A 26,301-nucleotide genomic window follows, 5' to 3' on the forward strand; every position below is an offset into this window, starting at 1 on the left:
GAAGAAAAATAATACCCCAAATCAAGATTAAACTCCTCATAGATTTTATCCGTATTTTTACACATAATATCTAAAAAAGTTAACACGTCACTCGACAAATACAGCTTGCAGTAGTCAAATCCATTTTTACACCCTCCCTCTGCCCAAACTTTTTTAGCAAAACTGTAGTCCTCGGGGGTGCAACTACGATCGTGAAGACTGTCGTAAAACGATTCAATACAAGGAAGAGCCTCCTCTGCGAATCTCGACATGGAACAATAATAATCATAAGGATAGATGCCCTTGACCGTTAACAAATCACATAAATCATTTGGAAATCGTTGCTTGAGAAGGGGAAAGCGTTGCTGCCGTCATCGTTTTTCTGCACTTGAATTAATTCGCTCAATGATTTGGGAAAAAAACTGTAGGAATCTAAAAAGTGAATTTTATTCGTGTACTCAACACCGGCTTCAACAAATTTCCACATAAATTCCAAAACAAGCAACTTTTCCGATGATTTAGGTATGATTTTGTACGTAAAGCTGTCTATCACCCATGCATCATCATCATCATCATCCGCTGTTCCATTTCTTTGAAGATGTGCCAATGCAGGCAGCACAAACTTCAGATCGTAGTTTGAGTTATGTATAAAAACCGGTAGAAAAAGTTGTTGTTTAATTTTTAAATTACACGAATTGTGAGCCCACCCCCCGAAAGTTACTTTTTCCCGTTGAATTGGGGTCAATAAGGTGATCGTGGTCCCGCACCGCGTCTTTTGGGTCAAGGGCACCCCTACACACACGTAATCGGGGTCAATGGTCCAACTTACGGTTCCATTTCTCAGAACAGGTAATCTGATTATTATTATGAATTACTATAGAAATTTAACTGATTACATAGGTTAGTCTGTACCACGCTCAAAGTTAAATCAGTACCTAATCTTCAAGATTCAAAAAAAACTCGAAACCGAGAATTTTCGTGATGTAGTCTCGACGGGCATGTGCGTAGTAACATGCAACAAGTTTGTGGTCAGTGACTATCTTTGGCATTGAGGGGTCTGATACCTCAACCAATCTTGTTTCACAATCCAAAGACACTTTATCAGATTGCAGAAGAGAATTTTGAAAATTTTTAAATTGTAAAATGTCTTTGCCTTCTACCGGCATTTCTATTCTTTGATTTCCGTGAATTTTGCAAGGTCCCATGTGATCTGAAAAAGTTTGCTCAGATATAAATGAGGAGAGACACATGGGACAATAGAAACATTCTCCTCCTTTGGTCTTGCCTTGACATAGGAGTCGACTTATCGCCGTAACGGGGAAAAAATGACCATAAGAATTTACATCTTTGGGAGGTTCGTAAATAACCCATACCCAATTTTTAACATTTTCCACCATCGGTGTCCTCACCGAGTACAAAGCTCCCTTTTTCTCTGTTTTTTTCCCCCCATCTACAATTTCAGTGTCATACTGGAGAACAACCACCCCCCCCCCAAGATGTTCCTTTTATTTCTCGAATATGCTTCTTTCTTTAATTTACCACGGATATTTTCCATATAAACAATCAAAATTTAATTTAGGGAAATTTTTCCCACCGTTACGAGCAAGTTTGTCGAGATTTTTCATTGTTGAATCTTTGTTTAATGTCCTATGGGCCGCTGCTAAAAACGCATATTTGAAGCATTGAAGTCCAGTGTCAAAATAGAAACTCTGAACTCCTTTGGTAGCCGACAAATCTGGGTGGCATTTTATTCTTTTACCTCGCCCTCCCCTTAAAATAAAGTTTTTTTTAAATATACTGAGATTCAGATCCATTCGTTCAAGGTCTAAAATGGTGGAACCACTCCCCCTCTCGCTAAATTTATCCAAAGTTGAAATTAGTTTATTTACCCAGTTTAAAAAGTTGTCTTCAAAATCGTTTAGACCTGGGTAAAAAGTCTGGTTCCCCGTCGAAAAATGAAAATAAAAAATGTCCCCAGATGTCCCCTTTTGTAAAAAAAACTTTTTGGTTCACTGATGCTTTAATTCCCCCCCGCCCCCCCCAATTCTGGCTCTGTCTATCAATTAGTGCTCGAATGTTGTCGATAAAGCTATGGAGATTTTTCACGGGGTCATTTAAAATAATGCCAGCGTTTTCCTCGGGAAGGCTAAAATCTACCCTGTACGTTTGCAAATGGCTTAGAGCAGATTCTAACAGATAAAAATCAGGCAATTTCGGGGAAGTAGTACTGTTTTCATGTCCTGACCCTGTTTGTTCAATCACATTGGATGGATGTGACATGAGGTCCCCTAGCACATATTCCCAGGTGTTTGGGGACAATTGGTCAAGCCAGCCTGTATTGTCCTCTGATGGAACTTAGTTATGAGGACCCAGTTCAGATTTACTTGTAGCATCATCATCTAAATATTCACGCATGAAACGATCTGCACACTCTTGGTCCTCAACCATGTCAATATCACAAGTTAAGTCCTCCAGGCTGGCCATTTCCCCAAAAACATCATTAAGGAACCCCTCATGCCACTCCATGTTCTCTAGAACCAGTGTAGGTTCATCCCTGAACTCTGCTGGTGGTGACAGAATTGGTTCTGTAAATATAGTTGCATCATCACTCAATGGTGCTGCCGTTGGGGGTGCTATATTTTTAATCTGTAGAAAAAAAAAGTTTTTTATTTTTATGTAAAATAATCATTATTTTTTTTTATAGTTAATAAACTTTTGTCAATTTCTCATAGTCATTGTCCCACCACCTGAAAAATTAAAAGAAGAAAAAAAGTTACATTGCCTTATGTCTTTCATAATGTCAACTGAACATTTTAAAAAAAAAAATATTTTTTGTCGGGAAAATGTAGTATTATTAGAAGGGTAAGTTAGAACAAGAGAATGATATAAAAAATTAATTTTGTTAGTAAAAATTTTTTTTTTTAAAATAAAAACTCAAAAAATTAGTCAAATTATATTCTTTTAGATTATTAATTGTAAATGTATATGAAAATTGACCAGTGTTCGACTGATGCAGGATGTTGTACGAGCAGTTGCTCCTCGGCGTCAGTTAAAGGAAACGAACTCCATATGTCGGAGCTCGGTGGTGCCACTTTCTCAATAATCCGTATTTTCCTCTGTCTTTTACCAACGGATTTTTTCGACCTGGGCTAAATAAATACTGGTAAGAGAGAAGAACTTTTTTCTCCATCCATATCAAAAATTAAAAATTTTGGATGGCCCCCCCCCCCCCCCAAACCCCTCCCAGGGAGACCCCGTGGGAACCGGGGGGGCTTCCTTCGGGGTAGGAGGATCGAGACCCTTTCCGAGTTGGAGGGGTATCAGATTTCACAACACTGTTCAAATAGAACAGTCTCAAAGTCTTTTCTTGAACCTTTCAAAATAATAATAATATTTTCTTCATATGTGAAACCCATAATTGGTGATTAATAAAAACCTTCTTCATGTCACAGGAAACTCATTTACAATTCAAAGCGATGAAACGATCTGATACAATTCAACTGATTGTAGCGTCATAATATCAGTTTAAGTGTTACGTGAAAAGATTGAACTAACCACATAGTGAGTTTTTTTGTCTAAAAGTAATATTGAATTAGAACGCATCTTATTTATAATTTACGAGGTTATGTTTTTTTTGTTATAGAAATGAATGATAAGCACTCCATAAATATAATTAATTTTGTTAATGAAAGAAAATTAAATATATTAAAAACAAATTTTAATTTTTTAAAAATCTATGCACCAGATAAAATTTTTTATTTTTTTTTTAAAATATTAATATAAAAAAAATTATGTATATAAGTAGAAAGTATACCTGGTATTCTATATCTTAACTACTGTTTAATCCGTTAGGGGGGGGGTTTGCCATGGAGCCAGCGCAGGGGTCAGAGGGTTCTGTCGCTCTAAGTTGAGTGCTTGATGAATGATCGTGTGTAACTTTTCTAGAGAATTTGATAACAGACGCTCTTGTGGGATTTATTAAGGCAGGGTCGTCATATCTATCATTTGTCCCAGACGGATGATTATTGCACGTATCTTATTCCTTTAAAAAAAAAAAAAAATAAATTAGCATGTAGCAAAAATGACTTTTGGGTTTTTGGAAAATAATTCAGTTTATGTTAGATATCTTGATTTAAAAATCAGAGGTTTTGATAGTGGGCTGGAGGACCTTTTATAAACTGCTCCGCCCCCCGCCCCCCCGCCCCCCTCCTATGTCCATGCTTCCGTGACTGTATTTGTAAATTCAAACTTAAAAAGCCGTATTTGCGTTCCTTATTAAACAATATGGAGAAGAATTGCATATGACAGTCAAGTAAAACTATCAGTATCCCTCCTCCTCCTCAACACCTCGCCTTTCACGCTAAGTTCAAATTTTAGTATAACTACTATTAACTATCTTCTCATATTGAGTTTATGATTGAAAGCGGACCACATATCTACCACATAATTCAAAACGCTTTTTGACAGCTGTTCAGGTATAGGTTATTTTGGCTAAAACGGTTCTTAACAAGCTTGCATAAATATATAATATTTTAAGAATATAATGTGATAAACGCTACAATATTATACTTTAAAGATTAAATCGAGTTGGTAGTGTGTTTTTGTTTTTGGATGAGTGCTTAGGGGGGTGAGGACGAATAATATTAGTAATATATATAAAAGGTACATAAGCTAACATAGTTTTTTATTTTTTTATGCATAGAATTTGGATTAATACTACATATGTTCTCATATTAAAAATTTTGTTACTTTTTTATGCATCGTATTTAAAATATATATATCTTAGGCTCCATCTAATACTGGTGTTCTTTTTTAAGAGTTTAATCAGATTTAAATTTAAGCCAATAAGTTTTAAAATCATGATGTTCATATTTGAAAAAGACATACAATTTTTTTCTTTTATCATGTGTGAGCTGTGGTTTTGGGGGAGGGGGAACGGTGCCCCCTTTAATAGTCTGAATAAAAAACAAACAGAACTAATAGTCAAAACAGTGTTATTTTTTATAAATCGTATTTAAAATATATATATCTTAGGCTCCATCTAGGACTGTCGTTATTTTTTACGAGTTTAATCAGATTGAAATTTAATCCAATAAGTTTTAAAATAATGACGTTAATAATTGAAAAAGATATGCAATTTTTTATTTTATTAATCTCGAGCGTTGGGTTTGGGGGAGGATTGACTGGCGCCACCATTAATATTCTGAATAAATATCTTAATGACATAATATTATAAATTGTGTTATTTTTTATGCATCTTATTTAAAATTAATATCAAATGGACCTAATAGTCAAAATTCTGTTATTTTTTATGCAACGTATTTAAAATATATATAGCCTAGGCTCCATATACGACTGGCGTTATTTTTTATGAGTGTAAGCAGATTGAAAATTAATCCGATAAGTTTTAAAATAGTGACGTTAATAATTTAAAAAGACATAAAATTTTTTTTATTTTATACTGTGTGAGCTTTGGTTCTGGGGAGGGGGAACAGCGCCCCCCATTAATACTCTGAATAAATATCAAACGGACCTAATAGTCAAAATTGTGTTTTTTATGCATCGTATTTAAAATATTTATAGCTTAGGCTCTATATAGGACTGTAGTTTTTTTAAGAATTTAAGCAGATTTAAATTTAAATATAAGTGTATAATTACACCTTAATTATATTTTAATGAAATAATTTATTCATTAAATTAATGAAAATTTCTTTTTAATAATGCTAATATTTTTTACTCACCATAAAATGTTTATAATTATCATTTTTTTCTATTTAATTATAAAAAAATGCTATATATAATAACCCCTACTCGAAACGTATAACTAATAAAAGCTTTACCCTTATTATATACAGAAAATAATATGTGATAAAAAAATAAGAGACACCGGTTTTTTGAACTAAAAAAAAAAGACATTTACATGTTAAATTGAGTCATTCCTATTTGCAAATAGTGTGATGATCTGTAAAAAAAAAAAAAGACATTGAACTTTGAAATTGCGTCGTTCCTCTTGGCAAAGAGTGTGTTGACATGTAACTACTAGAAAAAACCTGTTTGTACGGGGGCATCATAGAACTGCATGGATCTACTCTACTTACGTCACACTAAAGTGATATGAGAAATATTCTTTTATCTGCAATCTACTACATTAATTTGAGATGACTGAAATTTTTTAAGCTTAAACATCATTGTTTAAGACTTCTCATCACCAGAATCTTGCAAAACAGGGCTACAATAGAATAATTATGCGTATTCATAAGATATATTCCACTTTCATATGTAATTATATAATTCAATATTATATTATTTAAGAACCTTAAGTTTTAATCTCAAGAAATAAGGTAGCTTCATATCGTAGTTCTCTTTAGTAACATTACCCCACTTGAAAATAAAAATTTTAGCAAGTCCTAGTTGTCAGTAACAATTTGCAAATATTTGAGATGACATATTTGTCGTATTAGATTGATCTAGGTATAATCATTTGAAATATTATAATCTTATATACGATTTACTAGATTTACTTGATATGACTAACCCTTTTTGAGTCTAAAAATCAGTAATTAAGACTTCCCATAACCTGAATTATCCAAGATAGAGCTGAATTAGAAACATAATCTGTAGTTATAAAATATATCTTGCTCTTATATGTGATTCATTATACTGTTTAAGAGAATTAAATCTCAATCCTGGAAAAGGAGGTAGCTCCATATAACAATATAAATTTTCTAGTTACATTACTGCACTTCAAATATTCATCTTTATCATTTTAGAACACCAAAATTGTCAGTGGCACTTTATAAATAATTGATATGACAAATACGTTAGATTATAAATATGCAATTATATAAAGAAAGAAAAACGAGCAAAAATGGGGTTTTTATAGGCCAAATGACGATACTGAAAAAACAAAGCGAATATTTCGAGAGGACAAACGCCTCTCTTCTTCAGCGCGAAACGAGACGATGTAACAATAAAAGCCAAAAATTAAAAGAATTAAAACCAACTACCTAACAACCATAAAAGCGAGTTATTCTTTGAATTTTTGGCTTTTATTGTTACATCGTTTCGTTTCGCGCTGAAGAAGAGAGGCGTTTGGCTCTTTTTTTTACATGCTATTCTAGGTCCTAATTTTGTGGAGCTTCTATGAAAAATTTAAACTTGTTGCCCGTACCAACAAAATACAGTATATAGTAGTATGTATATATGGCTTTGTTGCTAACAATAAATATTAAATCACTGCACAAACGAAGAAATCACAAGAAAAAAAAAATGAAACAAATGGTTCACAACCAGAATAATTAAATACAATTAAAAATATTAAAAATTATCCTTACAGAAGTGTTTTGAAGGCACTCTTACCGGTAGACTGCTTCCGCCACCGCCCATTTCTTTTTGTGGACAATTACATTTTATATGCAGGATTTTCTTTAGCCTTTTTTTTGGGGGGGGGGGGGTAGGGGTTATAAAAAAAACTTATGAAACGCTTAAATAATATGTTTTCATGCATTTTTATTATGTTCTTACGAGTTGGACAATTTTGTTTAGGGGGTAGGGGTTCCGAAATCCCTAACCCTTCCTCTGAATATGTCCTTGAACCCCATACAGTGAAGTCAAGGAATTATTGTTAGTCCAAAGAAGCAGCCGAGGCATACTTACAAAAACGCATACTTACAAAAACAACATCGAATCATCATATCACGGATATTCAAAGATCCGTCGGTAAAAATTGACACCAGAATGGCACAACAGCGCATGATACAAGAGCGAGGAAATGTGGGATGTCAAGTGTATTTTAAACCCCACGTAGGGTATGATGATTAATTTTAAATTTTAATGTAACTATTAGACTACACTTTTTCCTACTGACCAAATATTTCTTTGAAAGTCGTTGTGTGGCACAAAGACTCGACCCAATTGAGACGGAAAATAAAACATAATTAAAGTAGTGCTCAAATTAAGCAGCGCTCAATAGCCATCGCAAGTGTGGGTGTGCTGCTGAAGACCAAAGCAAGCTAATAAAAAAAGAAGAAAAATAAAAATAGAATTAATGATTTGGCAAACCTCAATACTGAGAAAAATAGCATGTATAGTACACACACATAAAATTACACTGAATAATATTATCCCAAATGAATTTTACGAATTAGCATATAATATTAGTTTTTTAAACAAATTTATGAAATAGTAAAATAAATAGGATTTTTACGAAACTAGAAATAACCGATATCTTTAAAAATTTTGCGAATCAATATACGTATTAGGAAAGTATGTCTACTCAGCAGCTTCATAAGTATTTTTTATTTAAATTGAGTAAGATTACCTAGCTCTCTTGTTGTATAACATTATAACTAGAATAGTTATGGCAATAGTTGAATGTAACTGCATTCCTACTTGTAACCAGGCGAAGAACCTCAATAACCTTTTCAAACAGTTCGTGGTAACAAACTGTAAGTAAGGAGCGACCCAGCTCAATGGTAACTGAAACTCTAAAAAACGAAATTTTGATACCAGTAGATACATCAAAAGAATTAAATTTTAATGCTGGTTTTAAATACAAAGCTTCATCAAGTTTAGTTCTACACATAAGACGTTACGGGCCTGAGAAAATTTGGCTGATTTTTGAAAAAAGGGGAAAGACCCCCTAAAAGCAATAGAACCTTAATGAAAGTCAAACCATCATATTTCGCGTATTAGAAAACCCTACTGTACAGTTTTCAAGCTCCTATCTAAAAAAATATGGGATTTTGCATTTTTTGCCAGAAGAAAGATCACGGGTGCGTGTTTATTTGTTTTTTGTTTATTTTTTTTTCCAGGGGTGATTATATCGACCCAGTGGCCCTAGAATATCGCGGGAGGGCTTATTCGAATGGAAATTAAAAATTTTACTGCCGTTTTTAAGTGACCAAAAAAATGGAGGGCAACTAGGCCCCCTCCCACGCTCATATTTTTCCCAAAGTCACCTGATCAAAATTTGGAGATAGCCATTTTGTTCAGCATATTCAAAAATATTATAAGTATGTCATTTAGAATGACTTAATCTCCCAAAGTTCCCGGGAGGAGGGCTGAAAGTTATAAACTTTACCCAATGTTAACATATAGTATTGGTTTTTGGGAAGTATACAGTACAGACGCTTTTAGGGGATATTTTTACTGGGAGTGGGGGGGGGGGGGGTCGGGGGTTATGTTGGATGTTATTTCCATGAAGGAATTTTTCATGGGGGAAGGGACAATGCTATTAAGGGGACGCCGGAATTCCCAGCAATATTTAAAAAAAGATCAGAAATTAAATATAAAAAAACAAGTTTTTCAACTGCAACAGCAGCAACATCAAAACTTTAAACGAACAGAAAATATTACATATATGATTGGGTTCACCCCTAGTCAATACCTCACTCTTTAAGCCAGAGATTTTTTAGTACTTTCATAAGAGCTATTTATTCTAATTAACGGCCTTTGTGATTAAGCGGTCATTTTTAAAGAATTAGAACAAAATTCGAACTTTCACTTAAAGAGCAAGGTATTGACTAGGGGGCGAACCCCCTAATATACGTATTAAAAATATATGAATATAGAAGTTCGTTAAGTAAGTTACGTATATTTATTACTAATAAAAACTTTCGTAAATAAAATGAAACAAGTTTCGAGAAAGCTATTTTCAACTGCAACAGCAGCAACATCAAAACTTTAAACGAACAGAAAATATTACATATATGATTGGGTTCACCCCCTAGTCAATACCTCACTTTTTAAGCCAGATATGTTTTAGTACTTTCATAAGAGCTATTTATTCTAATTAAAGGCATTTGTGATTTAGCGGTCAGTTTTAAAGAATTGGAACAAAATTCGAACTTTCGTTTAAAGAGCAAGGTATTGACTACGGGGTGAACCCCCTAATGTACGTATTAAAAATTTCTGAATATAGAAGTTCGTTACGTAAATTAATTCGTAAGTTACGTATATTTATTACTAATAAAACGTTCGTAAATAAAATGAAACAAGTTTAGAGAAAGCTATTTAACCGGATAAAAGTAAATTAATATGAAAATTTTGTTTTAATTATTCATGTACTGTGAGCCAAGATCAAAATCTGCATTTATTCAAAAACGTTCACAAATTAAATAAAAAAAAACAAGTTTTTTTAACTGAAAGTAAGGAGCGACATTTAAACTTAAAACGAACAGAAATTATTCCGTATATGATAGGGGCTGTCCCCTCCTCAATGCCTTGCTCTTTACGCTAAAGTTTGACTTTCTCACAACTCTAGTTTTTTTAAACAATAAAAAACTTTAGCGTAAAGAGCACGGCGTTGAGGAGGGGACAGCACCTTTCATATATGTAATAATTTCTATTCGTTTTAAGTTTTAATGTCGCTCCTTACTTTCAGTTAAAAAAACTTATTTTTTTTATTTAATCAAACAGTTCGTGGTAACGAACTGTAAGTAAGGAGCGACCCGGCTCAATGGTAACCGAAACTCTAGAAAACGGCATTTTGATACAAATAGATACATCAAAAGAATTACATTTTAATGCTGATTTCAAATATATAAGTTTCATCAAGTTTAACCCTACCCATCAAAAGTTGGGCGCCTGAGAAAATTTGGCTGATTTTCGAAAAAAGGGGGAAAGACCCCCTAAAAGTTATATAACCTGAATAAAAATCACACCATCATATTCAGCGTATCACAGAACCCTACTGCAGAGGTTTCAAGCTCCCATCTAGAAAAATGTGGAATTTTGCATTTTTTGCCAGAAGAAAGATCACGGGTGCGTGTTTATTTTTTTTTTTTTCCCAGGGGTGATCGTATTGACACAGTTGTCCTAGAATATCGTTGGAGGGCTCATTGGAATGAAAATTAAAAATTCTAGTGCCCTTTTAAAGTAACCAAAAAAATGGAGGGCAACTAGGCCCCCTCCCACGCTCATGTTTTTCCCAAAGTCACCTGATCAAAATTTCGAGAAAGCCATTTTGTTCAGCAGGTTCGAAAATATTATAAGTATGTCTTTTAGGATGACATAATCCCCCGAAGTTCCCGGGGGGAGGGCTGAAAGTTATGAACTTTACCCAATGTTAACATATAGTATTGGTTATTTGGAAGTATACAGACATTTGCAGGGGAGATTTTTCCTGGTAGTGGGGGGGTGGGTGGGTCAGGGGTTTTGTGGGAGGATCTTTCCATGAAGAAAGTTTTCATGGGGGAAGGGACATTGCTATGAAGGGGACGCCGGACTTCCCACCATTATTTAAAAAAAGATCATAAATTTAATTAAAAAAAAAACAAGTATTTCAACTGCAACAGTAGCAACATCGAAACTTTAAACGAACAGAAAATATTACATATATAATTGGGTTCACCCCTTAGTCACTGCCTCGCTCTTTAAGCCAAAGATTTTTTAGTACTTTCATAAGAGCTATTTATTCTAATTAACGGCCTTTGTGATTAAGCGGTCATTTCTAAAGAATTGGAACAAAATTTGAACTTTCGCTTAAAGAGCGAGGTATTGACTAGGAGGCGAACCCCCTAATAAACGTATTAAAAATATATGAATATAGAAGTTCGTTACGTAAGTTAATTCGTAAGTTACGTATATTTATTACTAATAAAAACGTTCGTAAATAAAATTAAACAAGTTTTGAGAAAGCCATTTAACTAAATAAAAGTAAGTTAATATGAAAATTTCGTTTTAATTATTCATGTACGGTGAGCCAAGATCAAAACCTGTATTTATTCAAAAACGTTCAAAAATTAAATAAAAAAACAAGTTTTTTAAACTGAAAGTAAGGAGCGACATTAAAACTTAAAAAGAAAAGAAATTATTCTGTATATGAAAGAGACTGTCCACTCCTCAACGCCTCGCTCTTTACGCTAAAGTTTTTTATTGTTTAAAAAAATAAAGTTGTGAGACAGAGTCAAACTTTAGCGTAAAGAGCGAGGCGTTGAGGAGGGGACAGCCCCTTTCATATACGAAATAATTTCTGTTCGTTTTAAGTTTTAATGTCGCTCCTTACTTTTAGTTTAAAAAACTTGTTTTTTTATTTAATCCGCGTACAAGGATGATTACCTTTAAGTCTCTCCCCAAGCACATATGTGGAAAAATTCTGAATGTGTTCGCTTAATTATTCCTTTTGCAATTAACAACAGCATTTTGTAATTAGTAATGTCTGATTTCAGGGTCATTAAATGTCGATGAACTGGTATTAAAATGGAGAAGACGGAAAGGCGTTAATTTGGATGGTAAATTTCCTATGCTGGAATTTTCTTTAGAGGGTGTCGATAGCTCGGATGGAACTAAGTTCAGATATGATGGTAAGTTTCTATTTCTTTAACAAGGTCTTGCATTAACATTAAAGATTAGGCTTTAGCCTGCTAGTTTTATACCATGATGACACATTTGGTTATTTTTTTTATTATATTTTTTAAAATTTGGCACTTGTATGATAAATGTCCTACCGATGAAGCTGTTCATTCACTGACGTATTATCGAACCGTTTTTTTTTCTCGTTAGTTTCTTTCAGCTTAACGTGAGACAAGACAAAGAGATGTGACAGAATAGATGGAAAATATATAGTTTTGGCTATATATTTGCACATTAGGGATGGAGTTAAGGTATTTGGACAGTGGGAAGTTAGAAAACCATTCTTGCTATATAGTACGCAGAATAATTGTACCTAACACATTAGGGATGAAGACCCGCTATACTTTACCCCTACTCCCTCCCCCCCCCCCAATGTTCAAATATATAGCCCAAATTTGTTTCTGAAGTATCATATTTTTATCTTACTTTGGTATATTTTATTAGGATTGAGCGTCAGGGAAACACATTAGATGAACATTAAGTAGGGCGTATATCATACAAGTAACAAATATTTAATGCCAGAATGCCGATCGACGTTATTATTATAAAATCAGTCTCTGAGAACTAGAAAAACGTATTCTTCAAGTTCTTTTTTCAATACCCTGATCCAAACTGACATATATTATTACCATATTGTTTATATATGTATATATTTATATTTTAATATAATATAATATATATATATATATATATATATATATATATATATATATATATATATATATATATATATATATATATATATATATATATATATATATATATATATATATATATATATATATATATATATATATATATATATATATATATATATATATATATATATATATATATATATATATATATATATATATATTTATATATATATATATGTATATATATATTTATAAATTTTAAATATGTATGTATTATTACCATATACACTATTACCTTGTATTTTGGTTATAAATTATGATTCTATGTTAGGATTAAATAAAAAAATTAGTTTTTTCAACTGAAAGTAAGGGGCAACATTAAAACTAAAAACAAACAGAGGTACTTGTGCATTATTCGGTACACACTCGAAATTGTGGAACTACAGAAAGGCAATAACCGGTATCGGTCGGCAGTATCCAAAGAAAATTAGCTTAGGCTGAGTTGAAATCTATGTTGTAGGTATATTTTAATTGAATATTTAATATATAGATATGGTATTTAATAGGGCTAGGTTAGGTATTTAATATAATGCGTTCTCTTCGGCCCCCCCATCATAATTATTTTTTGTAGCTTCCTTAATTTTGTTACTAAGGTATTGCATTTCCATCGTATTTCGGTGCACTTCATTATAATTAACCAAACTTCATTTCTCGAGTGTTTACCAAATAATGCACAAGTACCCAAACAGAAATTATTCTTTATATGAGGGAGATCACCCTTCCTTAACCCTCCCTCGTTGTGTCCGTGTTTTTAGTGCTTCATAAAAACTTTCTATTCCAATTAAACGGCCCTTGTGTTTCTGGAGTTGTTTTTAATTTGGTCAAAAAGTCAAACTTTAAGTTTGTTTCCACGAAATGTTTGATTCTAACTATGTAGTATTCTGCTTCTACATTCATATACTTTATTCTTATGTTCCATATTCTGATATAGATTTTTCATATTCTTAAATGCCACTTGTCCTTTATCACGTTTAACTTCAAGGATGCAGGACCCCACTCTACCTTCGTTTGAAGGGATCAGCCATCGACTCTTGTCAGCCTGATGAAGTGGGAGCAGGCGGATAATTTAGAAAATATCAGAAAGAAGTGAATTCATCAAGTAAGAGGTGATTGTAATATGGGAACAGATATCCCTAGGGAATGATGTAATCTATGTTCTTAAAATGTACTCATAAATATGACGTCACGCATGTGACTTTTTTTCAAAAATTCATAAGCAGGTCGTCTTAGGTTGGAGTTGGAATGTTGTAAGGAAACATTTAGGGCAACATATGTTGTAAGGAAAATGTTGCAAGGAAAAAATATGGGCAACATAGAACAAATTTCGTTATATAGACAGCTACATCTCACGACAATATCATTTAGACCTTTTATTAAACAGGATGACCAAAAAATAAAAACAAAATCAGGCAAAATATTTTTGTAATGTTTACAATAAATAACTATTAGAAGTGCCTTTATGCTATACCGTGTAGCGGCTTTAATACTTAAAGTACGCATTCATACCCGGAACCCATAATTTTTCTTTCGGTTGTTTTATAGTTTATTGGGCAGTATCACATTTTCGTCAGTTTTGCAACGCTGAGCCGCTAAAATGAGCCAGTATCTAATCCAATAAACTTGGAAAACGCTTTCTTACATAGAAATTCAAACATTTACAGTCTTGTGATTCTAAAGACAACCAAACCTTAAAAAAAGCTACCCCTCATCGAGCTGTCTGGTGCCAAGGCTGTATCCAGGATTTTTTTCGGGGAGGGGTTTACTCAAAGATTTTTTCTTAGGGGGGGTTACATACAAAAAAACAAAAAAATTACATAAAAATTTGTTTATATCCATTTTTGTTACGTTTTTACGAGTCAGACATTTTTTTTTTTTTGGGGGGGGGGTCAAACCCCCCTGGGTACAACTTTGTCTGGTACTATTAGTTTTCACTTTTTTTGCTTATTTTGATAACATTGCAGTCTGTGGGCTCTGTTGAAGAAACATTAAGGAATTTTTTTTCTACTATTAATAAAAGAACAGTGCCATCTGATTTCCCCAGTCAGCCCTGTTAACAAACAAAAGTCGTTACAGTGACAAAGTGCTCCCTAATTGGGAGTTATCTTGTTCAATCGGAATGGGCACTCTCTTTTATTCAATGGAATTATATTCAATCAGAAGAAATATTCAATTTTTTCTCAGAGATAAGAACATTTAGTGTCTAAGGACAATCCTTTTGTTTATAAGACCTTTAATGCTTTTGATATAATATTTACTTCTTCTAGTGTTTAATCTATTATGATTGTTGTATAGAATTAGATAGCAGATTAGGAACATTATTTCGTTTTTTGTTGTTGTTGTTTTACTAAAAAAACTGAAAATCCAAGAATAAAGAACTAATAGATAAAATTAGGGTAGTAAAATTAAAATTAGACCCAATTTGAACTCTAAAATCTACTTGTAAGGAGAAATTTTGGGTGAAAGGCAAATATTAGTAACAACACCAGACAAGGTGAATTATATAAAATTTATAAATAATCTTGACAATCTTGAGATTTGGGTGGGGGTCAGACCCAAAGACCAATCTATATACGAGCATACGCTAAACCAGTTAGTTTTCTTTTTCAAAAGAGTTCGTGGTAACGAACCACAGTAATGAGCGACTCGCACTAATAGTAGCTGAAACTAAAAAAAAGAAAAAAAAAAGAAAAATGAGTCCTGGTAAGAAAATTGAATCAAAAGAATTTGCTTTTTCTGCTGATTTCAAATATGTAAAAGTTCATCAAGTATAAAAGTTAGCCAACTAAAGTTATGAGCCCAAGAAAATTTGCTTACTTTTTAAAATAGGAAGCAAATACTACCAAAGAGAAAGACAGTCTTGTGAAAATTCAGCATATCAGAGAACCCTATTTTAGAAGTTTCAAGCTCTTATCTAAAAAATATGTCAAATTTTGCATTTATTCCAAAAATGATGATCACAGATGTGTCTCGTTATTTATTTGTTTTTTTTCCCCAAGGGTGATCGAACTGATCGAATCTTAATTACGGTCATAGAAAATTGGGATAGGACTCATTTCAAGGGATATTGAAATTTCTGCTGCACTTTTTAATTCATAAAATATGCTGCGTCACAGCAAAGGTTCGTTTTTGGTTATTTTGTGGCGCAAATCAAACTTTTTGCCTAAAGAGGGGCAAAAAGCTATTGTGTTAAATATCTAGAGATATAATCGATTAAAAACTATCAAAAATCATATTTTGAGCTTTGTAGCTTCAGAACAAATGATCCCGCGTTGGGGTGCTTTCAACCATAAAGATACACTTGTCTAGGGCCATGGGATCATTGTGCTGGGGGGGGGGGTGTGCCTGAATCTGAAAAATGTGTCTTATGCTTGTTTTTCTAAGTCTTAGTGATCATTCAATTGAACATGGAAGGAGGTTTGGAGAGTGTGCGTGGAAATTAACATCTAGCCTTCTTCCTTGAACTAAGTTTGTAATTTGGGTCCTGTGAGGTGATGAGTCCTCTCTTATTACAGAAATTATTTTTTTTCTATGTACCAAAACAGACCGCATTTGTATGCTATCTAGCGCAAAAAGGGAAACGTAGGGGGTAATCACGAGCATTTCTAGGAGACATCCCAGGGGCTAAGGGGGGAAGGAGGGGTGCTACCGTGAGCTTTGTTTTTACGAAGATTTAATTGGGAATACTTTACATTTTCTCATTTATATATTTTTCTCAGTATTTTTTACTTCACCGTGGTCTAGGGGCAGTTCATCCTCTTCTCCTGCGAGTATCCATGGGGGATAGTCCTATAAAAAAGAATTGTTCGAAGAAGCTACCTTGAAAACCTGGGATATCATGACATTATAATTCATTTTTGATATTTCAGATTCTCCCCCCCCCTCTTGATAAATATTTGAAGGGGTGCGGTTACTGGGAATAATGATCACTCCCAATGCATTGATGTACGAGAATTAAACTATTAAAAGGACTTGTTACTATTATAAGAATTACTTAATTTTATAAACATTTGTCAAACATCCCTAAAAATGGATGCTGTCTCGGTCAAACTTATGCAATCTTAATTCAAAATGTTACGAAAACTCCAAACCCGCCATTTATAAAAAGTAATAAAAAACAAAATTTCTAAGAAAAGCAAAGAAAGAATTTGGAACTTAAAATGAACAAATATTATTGCTTCACAGCCTATCTAATATATATATCGATAAAGCTAGTGCAAATATACCAACTGACGATATTTCCCTGTGTTTGTATGATTATAGAAAACTAGCGCTCTACTAGCGCTCTACTAGCGCTCTACTAGCGCTCTACTGGTAGAAAAAAAGGGAAAAAAGAGATACATAAGCTAAAAAAGTTATTTCCTTGTTGTTCAAGGTGGAGGACTGTAATTTCCTTATTCGAGGTTTTCGACCATGCTGATTCCAGTGGTGCATTTTACATTTTGATCTGGCACCATTTTTCAGGGGATTCAGGCTTCTATTCAAAGTCACCTTAAATTTATTTTTCTACTTTTGGTTACTATGGGCTGTGGTTCGCTCTTTTTTTAGGTTGCAGCTACTGCTGCTACCATGACATAAATTTCTATTTTCTCTGTGAAAGATGCTGACACATAAGTGTTACTCATTTTCCCCGAGGGTTGATCATATGAACCAATAGTAATATACTATTGAAAGCCTATTCATAAGAATGAAAATGTAAAGGCCTAATGCCATTACTGCTACTACTACTACTAACAACTCACCGCAGCACCAAACCACCTTAGGCCAACCCAGCTACGCACGCTCCTCCTCCACCCCAATCCATTCAAAGCCTCCCTTTTTACACCCTCCCACGAAGTTCCCATTTCCTTTAAATCTTTCTTTATGACGTCCTCCCACCCCAGACGGGGACGACCTGCTTTTTATATAGCCTTTTAAGTTCAGAGACCACACTGACATACCATTCACGTATACCCCTGCCATACTGCATATACTGTTTGTCACTGAGCATTCATGCAGTCCATAAAAACCGCTATGTAGTTTCACACCATCTACTAGAGTGTAGGAAAATAGGTTCTTTTTTGAGGGGAGATTTTTTGGCCCGTTTGTCTCAAATTTCTTATGAGAGGTGATTGGATGATTACAAATTCAACTTGCGACCTTCCTTCGTTACGAAAAAAATGTATATTTGGATTAATATAGGTGAAAGCGTGGAGTATTGGTGCTGAGAAGGCGGAATCTCTCCTCATTGTAGAGGTTAAAGTTTTTTTTGTAAAATTATACTTCAGTCAACAAGTGGAGTTTCGGTATGTGGTACTCGTCATGTACTAAAAAGAAAGAAAATTAAATAAAAAATTAATATAACGTAAAGTGTCATTAAAACTTAAATAAACAAAAATTAATGTGAATCTGAGGCGGCTGCTCCATCTTTAACTCTGTTCTCTTCACGCTAAAATTGAATTTTTCTCCCCAAGCCTTTCTGGACGGTTGATCATCCACAAGGTCAATTGTAATGGGATAAAAAGTTGTTTTTTAATGCATCAAGAACGGTAGAGCTTATTCAGTGCAAGCTTGCTTTAAACCCGAAATTTTCAGTGCAAATGTTTTAAAAGGCAGTCGGTAAATAAAACTTGCTGCTACTCATTAAATACATTTGTTGCACTCATAAATACTTTAACGCAGAATTTATAAGAATTTAGCGCGAAGAGCAGGGATTGAGGATTGAGCAGCCCGCTCACCTACAGAATAAATTATGTTCGTTTGAAGTTTTGATGTCACTCTTTATTTTTGTTTGAAAATATTATTTTTTCTGCATATTTGATTATAATCAAGAAATGAAGATAAACAAGTCTTATGTACAAAGAATTCTGACTATGGTTTTGGTTGCTATGCAATTCATTGCAAAATTCGTAAGATTCATAAAATTAAGAAACAAAGGTGACTGACAACCAGAAAAGTCAATTCAGGCATGTTTTTTTTTTCATGACAAAACTAATGATTTGGCTCAAAGAATTTTCAGACAGTTTTATATATATATATATATATATATATATATATACATATATATATATAAAAGTCAGTTATATATATATATATATATATATATATATATATATATATATATATATATATATATATATATATATATATATATATATATATATATATATATATATATATATATGTAATCAATCTAACTATATGTTTTATTCTACTCTTTAAGTATTTTATCTAGGACACTTAATTTGTTTGCAATCATGTTCTAATTTACCTATTTAATATACTATTAAGCAACCCCAACTGTTTGCTTCTATTCATCATCAAATTTACATAATGACTTAAAAGATTAGAAAATAATATTACCTTTGTTCTTAATCTAAGCATTGAGAAAGATTTGGGTTATCAGGGAAACATTTTACACCTTAATTTTGTTTTTACTCGTTTCTTGACCTTTCATTGCAATGCAATTCCTTATGAAAGCTGTCTGATTGCTTAAAAGATTAGAAATAAGCCAAGGAAATAAATTAAAACATATAAAAAATCTTTCAGATATGTTCTAGTCCTTTCCTTCTTACAAAAATTTTCAGGTCTCTTTAAAGGGAGTAAAAAAAAGCCGCCCTAGCGGAATAGTAAACACGCTAGACTTAAAATCCTTTGTCAGTGAGGACGAGAGTTTGAGTCCGAGTGTCCCTGGTTAGGTGGTTCGGAACGGGGTCAGGGGCGTGGCTCTAAGTTGAGCCCGAGTTTACTCAGCTCTAAATGGGTAACTGGAGAATTCTGGGGAAGGTAAAAAGGAAGGGTGTGCGAAAGCACAAAATGGCTGACCCCCCCCCCCCCCAAGGCAATTCTTGAATGAAGGGCTACAAAATGGAGATTAGCACCGCCAGTAGGAACTATAAAGTCAAGTGCCGTGTTCTTTACCTTACCAAAAATGAACAAAAAAGAAACATAGAGAAAAGTACACTGATGACTTAAAAGATTGAAAATAAGCCAAATAAATGAATTTGAAAAATTGAAAAAGTACATATTTTATTCTTCTTTTAATATATTTTTATCTAAGTTTTCCTACAAATCCACAAAATTTGTTAACAATATTTGTTTACTTTGTTTACAAAAATGCTAAAAATTATGCCTTTGACAAAAATCTGAAATTAAATATAAGAAAATTAGTTTTTTCAACTGAAAATAAGGGGCAACATTAGAACTTAAATGAACAGAAATAATTCTGTAAATGAGGGAGACTGCCCCCTCCCCAGTCACATGTTCTTTACTTTAAAGCTTTTTAGTACTTTAATATAGCCCTTTTTTCCAATTAAACTCCTTATTCCAAAGGAATTTGTTCAAAAAGTCAAACTTTAGCATAAAGAGCAAAGTATTGAGGAGGGGCTAGTACCCTTCATATTTGGAATGATTTCCTTTTGTTAGAAATTCAACTCATCATGCAAGTTGCATAACTACTAAAGAGATTAGAAAATATTTTTATCTTAGTTGTTAGTCTAAATATTCGTAAGGATCAGAGATAATACAGCAAAACTTTACCCATTAGAGATTTTGATTTTGGTTGTTTGTTGATCTTTTATTGCTCTACAATTCATTGAGGAAATTGTCAGGTGACTCAAAAGATTAGAAAAAAGCCCAGGATATAAATTAGAAGAAGATATAAAAACATTTGCAGTAAGTCCAAGTCGACTAAATCGAAATTGTTATTTTCCTTTTAAAGGGGATTAAAAAACTGATGAAAAAAACTGCACAGAATTTTTTTTTTATAATCCATTAAATTTGAAATTAAAACAAAGGAAACAAATTAGAATATATATAATGTCTTTTATTCATGTTCTAAGTCCAAGTCTTTTGATTAATTTTAGCAGTTTCATCTTAGGAGGAGTAAAAAAAGAACTAAAAAACTTCATAGAAATAAATTGCCTGGGGATTTGGAAAATTAGAAATAAGCCGAGGACATAAATTAGAAGAAAAAAAAATTCAGTTAGTCCAACTCAATTTAACCAAAATTATCTTTTTTCTTTTAAAGAATAGAAGAAAAAAGAATAAAAATAATGCAAAAAAATATTTTTTATAAGCCATGAAAATTAATAGAAAATTGGCTTTTCGATGGCAATAATCCAAGGAAACAACTGAGGAGATGTAAAAATGTCTTTTAGTAAGGTTCTAAGTCCAAGCCTTCTGATTAATTTTAGCACCTTCGTCTCAGCAGGAGTTAAGAAACAATTAAAAAAAATTCATAGAAAAAAATTGCCCTGTGATTTGGAAGATTAAAAATAAGCCAAGGAAATAAATTGGAAGAAAATGTTAGAAAAATCTTTACGATAAGGCCAAGTCAACTTAACAAAAATCGTCATTTTTCTTCGAAAAGGGATTAAAAAAGGACAAAAAACTGCATAGAAGCAAATTCTATAAGCCATTAAAATTAACTTCAAAGTTGACTTTTTGGAAGCAATAAGCCAAGGGAAGAAATTAGAAGACACAGAAAAGTCTTTAAGTTACGATCTAAGTCCAAGCCTTCGTTATAATATTGTCAGTTTCGTCTTAGTGAAGTCGAAAGTTTTAGTGTTAGTCTTAGTCTTAAAAGTCTTAGTCAAAGAAAGTGTTAGTGAAGTGTGAAGTCGTTCATGACCAAAATGTACATTAAAAGCTTGATTATCATAACAAACCTAATCACATTAAAGAGAAAAAATATTTATTTTACCGACCTTTATAATCTATTAATATTAAACTAAAACTATTTGTTAAGTAAATTTTACTTACTGCTGCATGAACAACAAGAAAGGGACCAGGTAGAAATATTGTATTTTCCAAAGGGGATTTTAATCCGACGGTCAGTAGAGATAGGGATAGATGGTATTCTGACCTAGGTAAATTTAATGTAGGAAAAGAAAACAACAATGGTTGCAGACTGCAGCGGACTTGTAGGTATAACAATCTAGTTATAGTCAATGTAGTACTAGGTCATAAAATGGTCCATAAGTTAACATGGCATTCAGACTAGGGTCAGCCGAAGACTGGCAGGACTGATGCTTGATACCATGATATATAGGAGTGCTTTTATTGAAGCTAAGAGTAAAGATCACCATCTAGTAATGTCTTGCGTCAAGATCAGGAAGGGTAACTAACTTTTGGGGAATTGAGACATTGATAGAATCCAGGATGATAATTCGAGAGAAACTTTCCAAGAACAATTGAATAATAAACTGGAGAGTTTAAAATTTGACAATGTAGAGAATGGATGGCATAATTTAAGGAAAACAGTTTGCGAAGTCGCTGATAGTTTCTTAAGAAAGAAAGTTAGAAACGCAGCTAGGAATATTAGTGAAAACACTTCATGTTCAATAGAGGGGATGGGGGACCTGTACAAGAATCATTTGAGTGATAGATCAAATGAAAATAAGAAGAAGGTAAAGAAAGAGGAGGATGCATTAAAATGTGAAATATGAAATGTAAAAATGTGAATTAAAGAAGTATGAAGTAGAGGCCACTGATGAAATTTTCGAAGATCTGGAAGATGCAACAAGTTGGTATAATAGTAAAATATTGTACTGACATGTTAATAAATTGAGAGGGAATAGTCAATCTAGACTTTTCCCAGTTAAAGATAAGAACGGGGCTGTATTTAGTGAGAACGAAAGAGTTAAAGAAAGATGGGCTGAACATTTTGAGAATGCGCTAAACTGTGATAGAGTTAGAGGAAAAGATATAGAAAAGAATGAAACAGTTTTTGACACTTCGGGTGTGAAGTGAAATTTATTTTTTGAAGAAGAATTAATGAGGGTGCTAAAGGGTTTAAAAAAAATAACAAGGCCCCACGTCCTGATAGTGTGGTAAATAAGGTTTTTAGATGTGATGGTTGTGAGGTTAGCGATAAGTTACTGAAGATTATGAATATGATTTTTGAAAAAGGGGAGTTAGCCTACTCAGCGATTGTGAAACTCTAATTAAATCTCTCTACAAGGAAGGTGATAAGAGTGAGTATGGTAATTATAGAGGCATTTGCCTGGTTTCTGTAGGAAGTAAATCACTTAGTATGGTGATGACTTAGAGCTGCTGTAGATAAATTTTAACAGAAGAACAGCGTGGTCTTAGGAAAGATAGAGGATGCGTCGACCAAATTTTCATTCTTGGATTAATAATAGAGAGAAGTGCCTGAGCCATCAAATGTTTTCAGTCGCATTTGGCTCAGCTGGTAGAAGAGCTGAAGCGAAGATCTTATCCTTATATGGTATACCAGACAAATACATGAAAGTGATTAGTGTTATGTACAAGAACGATGCTATGTACGAGAATAACACTGCTGCGGTTAAGGTAGGAAATGAGGTTAGTAGCTGGTTTCGTCTTAAATCAGGAATTAAGCAGGGTTGCGTTCTATCCCCATTTACATGCAAGATTTTGATGGACTTTGTTCTAAAGAGTACAGCAAAGTCAATGGGAGAAAACGGAATGAGATGTGGAAACAAAACTCTTTAACCAAAAAGAATGAGCTTTTAGAGGTTTTGCAAGTTCCGGGTGCAAGAATAAGCTTAAAAACTAATGTAAAGAAGACTAAGTTGCTAAGACTAGGAATAAGTGAAGGCGAAGAGGTGATATAGGGTAACGAGATGGTCAATCAAGTGGAGAGCTTAGCTTTCCTAGGTAGTGTTCTTAGTCAAGACGGTGGATGCAGTGAAGATGTTTGAAGCAGTATTGTCAAGGCCCAGTGTGTTTTCCACAGATGAAAAAGTTTAGAAGATTAGGAAAATAAGGCTGCGAACCAAGATTTGAATATTGGAAGCTACAGTGATGGCAGTGGTAAGTTTGGTTCTGAAGTATGGGTGCTCCAAAAAACCGAAAAGGAGGTGCTATATATTTTCCAGAGCAATTGTCTACGGATTGTTTTGGCTACCCGACTGACAGACCATATCTCAAATAGTAAAACGTCTGAAAATTGTGGTTCAATCTTGCTTCTAGGGCTACAATTAGAGAAAAGATGAGATGGCTAGGACACGTTCTGTGGATTAAGGATGACAGATACGAAAGATATTCCTTGTCAGCCAACCGTCCAGGCCAAAGGCAAAGCGAGTTGTCCCCGAACGGAGGGGGGTGGGGGGTTTGTCATAAGGTAATATTTAAAGAAAATGGGAACTTCATGGGAGGGTGTAAAGAGATTATGATGGAGGAGGAGCTTGCGCAGCTGTGTTGGCCTCAGATGGATTGGTGCTGCAGTGAGTTGTTAGTAGTAGTAGAAGTAGTAGCAGTGGTAGTCGTAGTAGTAGTAGTAGCAGTAGTAGTAGTAATAGAAATATTATCATTTTGTTATTATTATTATTAGCAGTACTAGTAGTAGTAGTAGTAGTAGTAGTATTAATAGTAGTACGGTAGCAGTAGTATTTGTTCAATTATGTAAGGCAGGACCCTTCAGGCCTGAAATTCTGATAAAAATCAAAATAAATTTCCCCCTGTGATTGCCCATTATACATTAATGAATTTACCTTTTTTACGCTATTTTGAACGCTCCCTTCCAATGATTGGCTTCCCATCACAATAATTACAGAATTCCTGATCCTTTTCTTATTGGTTTAATCTGTTTTTTATTTTTTTCAGGGTCAAATTAATCCTAAGACCACCGTATCTTAGCATTCACACCTGAAATGAAAATATAAAAGATCTTAAATTTCTTTGTTAAGACATCAAAAATAAATTCTAAAGACTAACAAAGATCTCAATATTTTGGCTTGATGCCAAGGAAAAAGAGTGGAGAAAGCAGTAGGAAAAAAAGAAAAGAAAAAGGTAAATTAAAAATAAATATTTCAGAAATTATTTTATTATATAGTAGGACTAAATTATTTTATTATATAGTAGGACATAATTGTAAATTTATATTATGGCAGTCTTAAAATATAAATTTACAATATTGCCAACCAAAGATTATCAAATTAATCAGTTTTTTTTCATGAAAAAGTGGTATTTAATTATAAAATAATGCTTATAAACTAAAACCAAATTAGAAAACATCAAAAGCGGGTATAAATTTTTATGAAAATGGTGACATTTCAGTATCTTAACTTGAAGAACTCCGCCTATAAGTAGTTACAGCTATTCCCAAGCCTGGATTAAGGGAGAGGGTTTTGCGGTGGTCTAGCAACCTTCCCAAAAAAAAATGCATGCTAAAAGAAACACACAAGAAAAATATAACCAGAATTTCCTTCTCAATGACGACACCTACACCCGTCCGACGGACAAGATTTTTGAATGCAAAAATACCACTAAAAATTGGATTCTGGAACGTTCGAACGCTGTCGAAGGTAGAACAGCTAGAAAAAGAGATGACCCGCTATTGGCTAGACATCATGACCTTCTCAGAAGTGTGACGGTCGGGAAATGGAAAGGTCAGTGGTGGCAACGCCTTAATTATCAGCGGCCATGAAACACGAAGAGAAATTGGAGTGTCCGTAGTCATTTTAAAATCTATGGCAAAATCAATGATTAGCTAGAAACCCGTGAGCAACCGCTTTATGACTGCTCAATTCTATGGGAAATATGCCAAAATGACCCTGGTTGCTTACTATGCACCCACTAACAAAGCCACTGACGATCAGAAAGAGAAGTTCTACATTCTATGTGTCATCGGGGATTTCAATGTGAGATTGGCAACGACAGAGATTATTGTGTCGAAGTCTTGGGCAACCACGGTATCGGAGAACGCAACGAAAATTAAGTGTTGCTTACTAAAATGGCTCAGTTTTTCAGCTTGGTTGTTGGTGGCACTCTCTTTGCCCATAACGATATACACCAGTACTCCTGTACTTCACCTGAGGGACACACAAAAAACCAGATCGACTATTTTCTCATTAGCAATAAGTGGCAGACATCGCTATGTGATGTGCGTGCATTTAGAGGCACTGATATCTTCTCTGAGTATAACCTGACGGCTGCAAAAACCAGAGTAAGGTTTTCAGCCCCGGCAAAGGTGAAGACAACTAGGCAACAACCCTATGACTGCAAAAAACTGAGTGACCTAGAAATCTAGTCACAGTTTGTGCTAAAACTGACCAACAGGTTTGAAACCCTTGATCTACTACGAGATCAAAATCCAGTGGCAGCTTGGACTGCTATCAGACAAACTTATAATAATACTGCCTGTGAAACGCTTGGTATGAAAAAGTCACCAAAGGATTAATGGATCTCCATCGAATCGTGGGATCTGGTCGACAAGAGGGCTGACAAGATGAAATCACTTCTCAACACTCCCTCCCCTGATGCGAGCCAGATAGAGTATGCTATGCTTGATAAGGTTATAGAAAAAAGC

At 33.7% G+C, this 26,301-nt stretch overlaps 1 protein-coding gene across 1 annotated transcript in view; it reads left to right on the plus strand.

Annotated features, from left to right (window-relative positions):
• LOC148939194 (pH-sensitive chloride channel 2-like) overlaps positions 1–26,301 on the plus strand; it is a 168,157-nt gene that overhangs the window by 94,544 nt on the left and 47,312 nt on the right. Inside the window, exon 5 of the mRNA XM_089106621.1 lies at positions 12,150–12,284. Within this exon, the coding sequence (XP_088962747.1) occupies positions 12,150–12,284 (135 nt within the window). The remainder of the gene's footprint in view (positions 1–12,149; positions 12,285–26,301) is intronic.

Source organism: Artemia sp. Qi Xiang Cuo, chromosome 21 (genome assembly GCF_049724085.1).
Source record: "Artemia sp. Qi Xiang Cuo chromosome 21, ASM4972408v1, whole genome shotgun sequence".
Lineage (NCBI taxonomy): Eukaryota > Metazoa > Arthropoda > Branchiopoda > Anostraca > Artemiidae > Artemia > Artemia sp. Qi Xiang Cuo.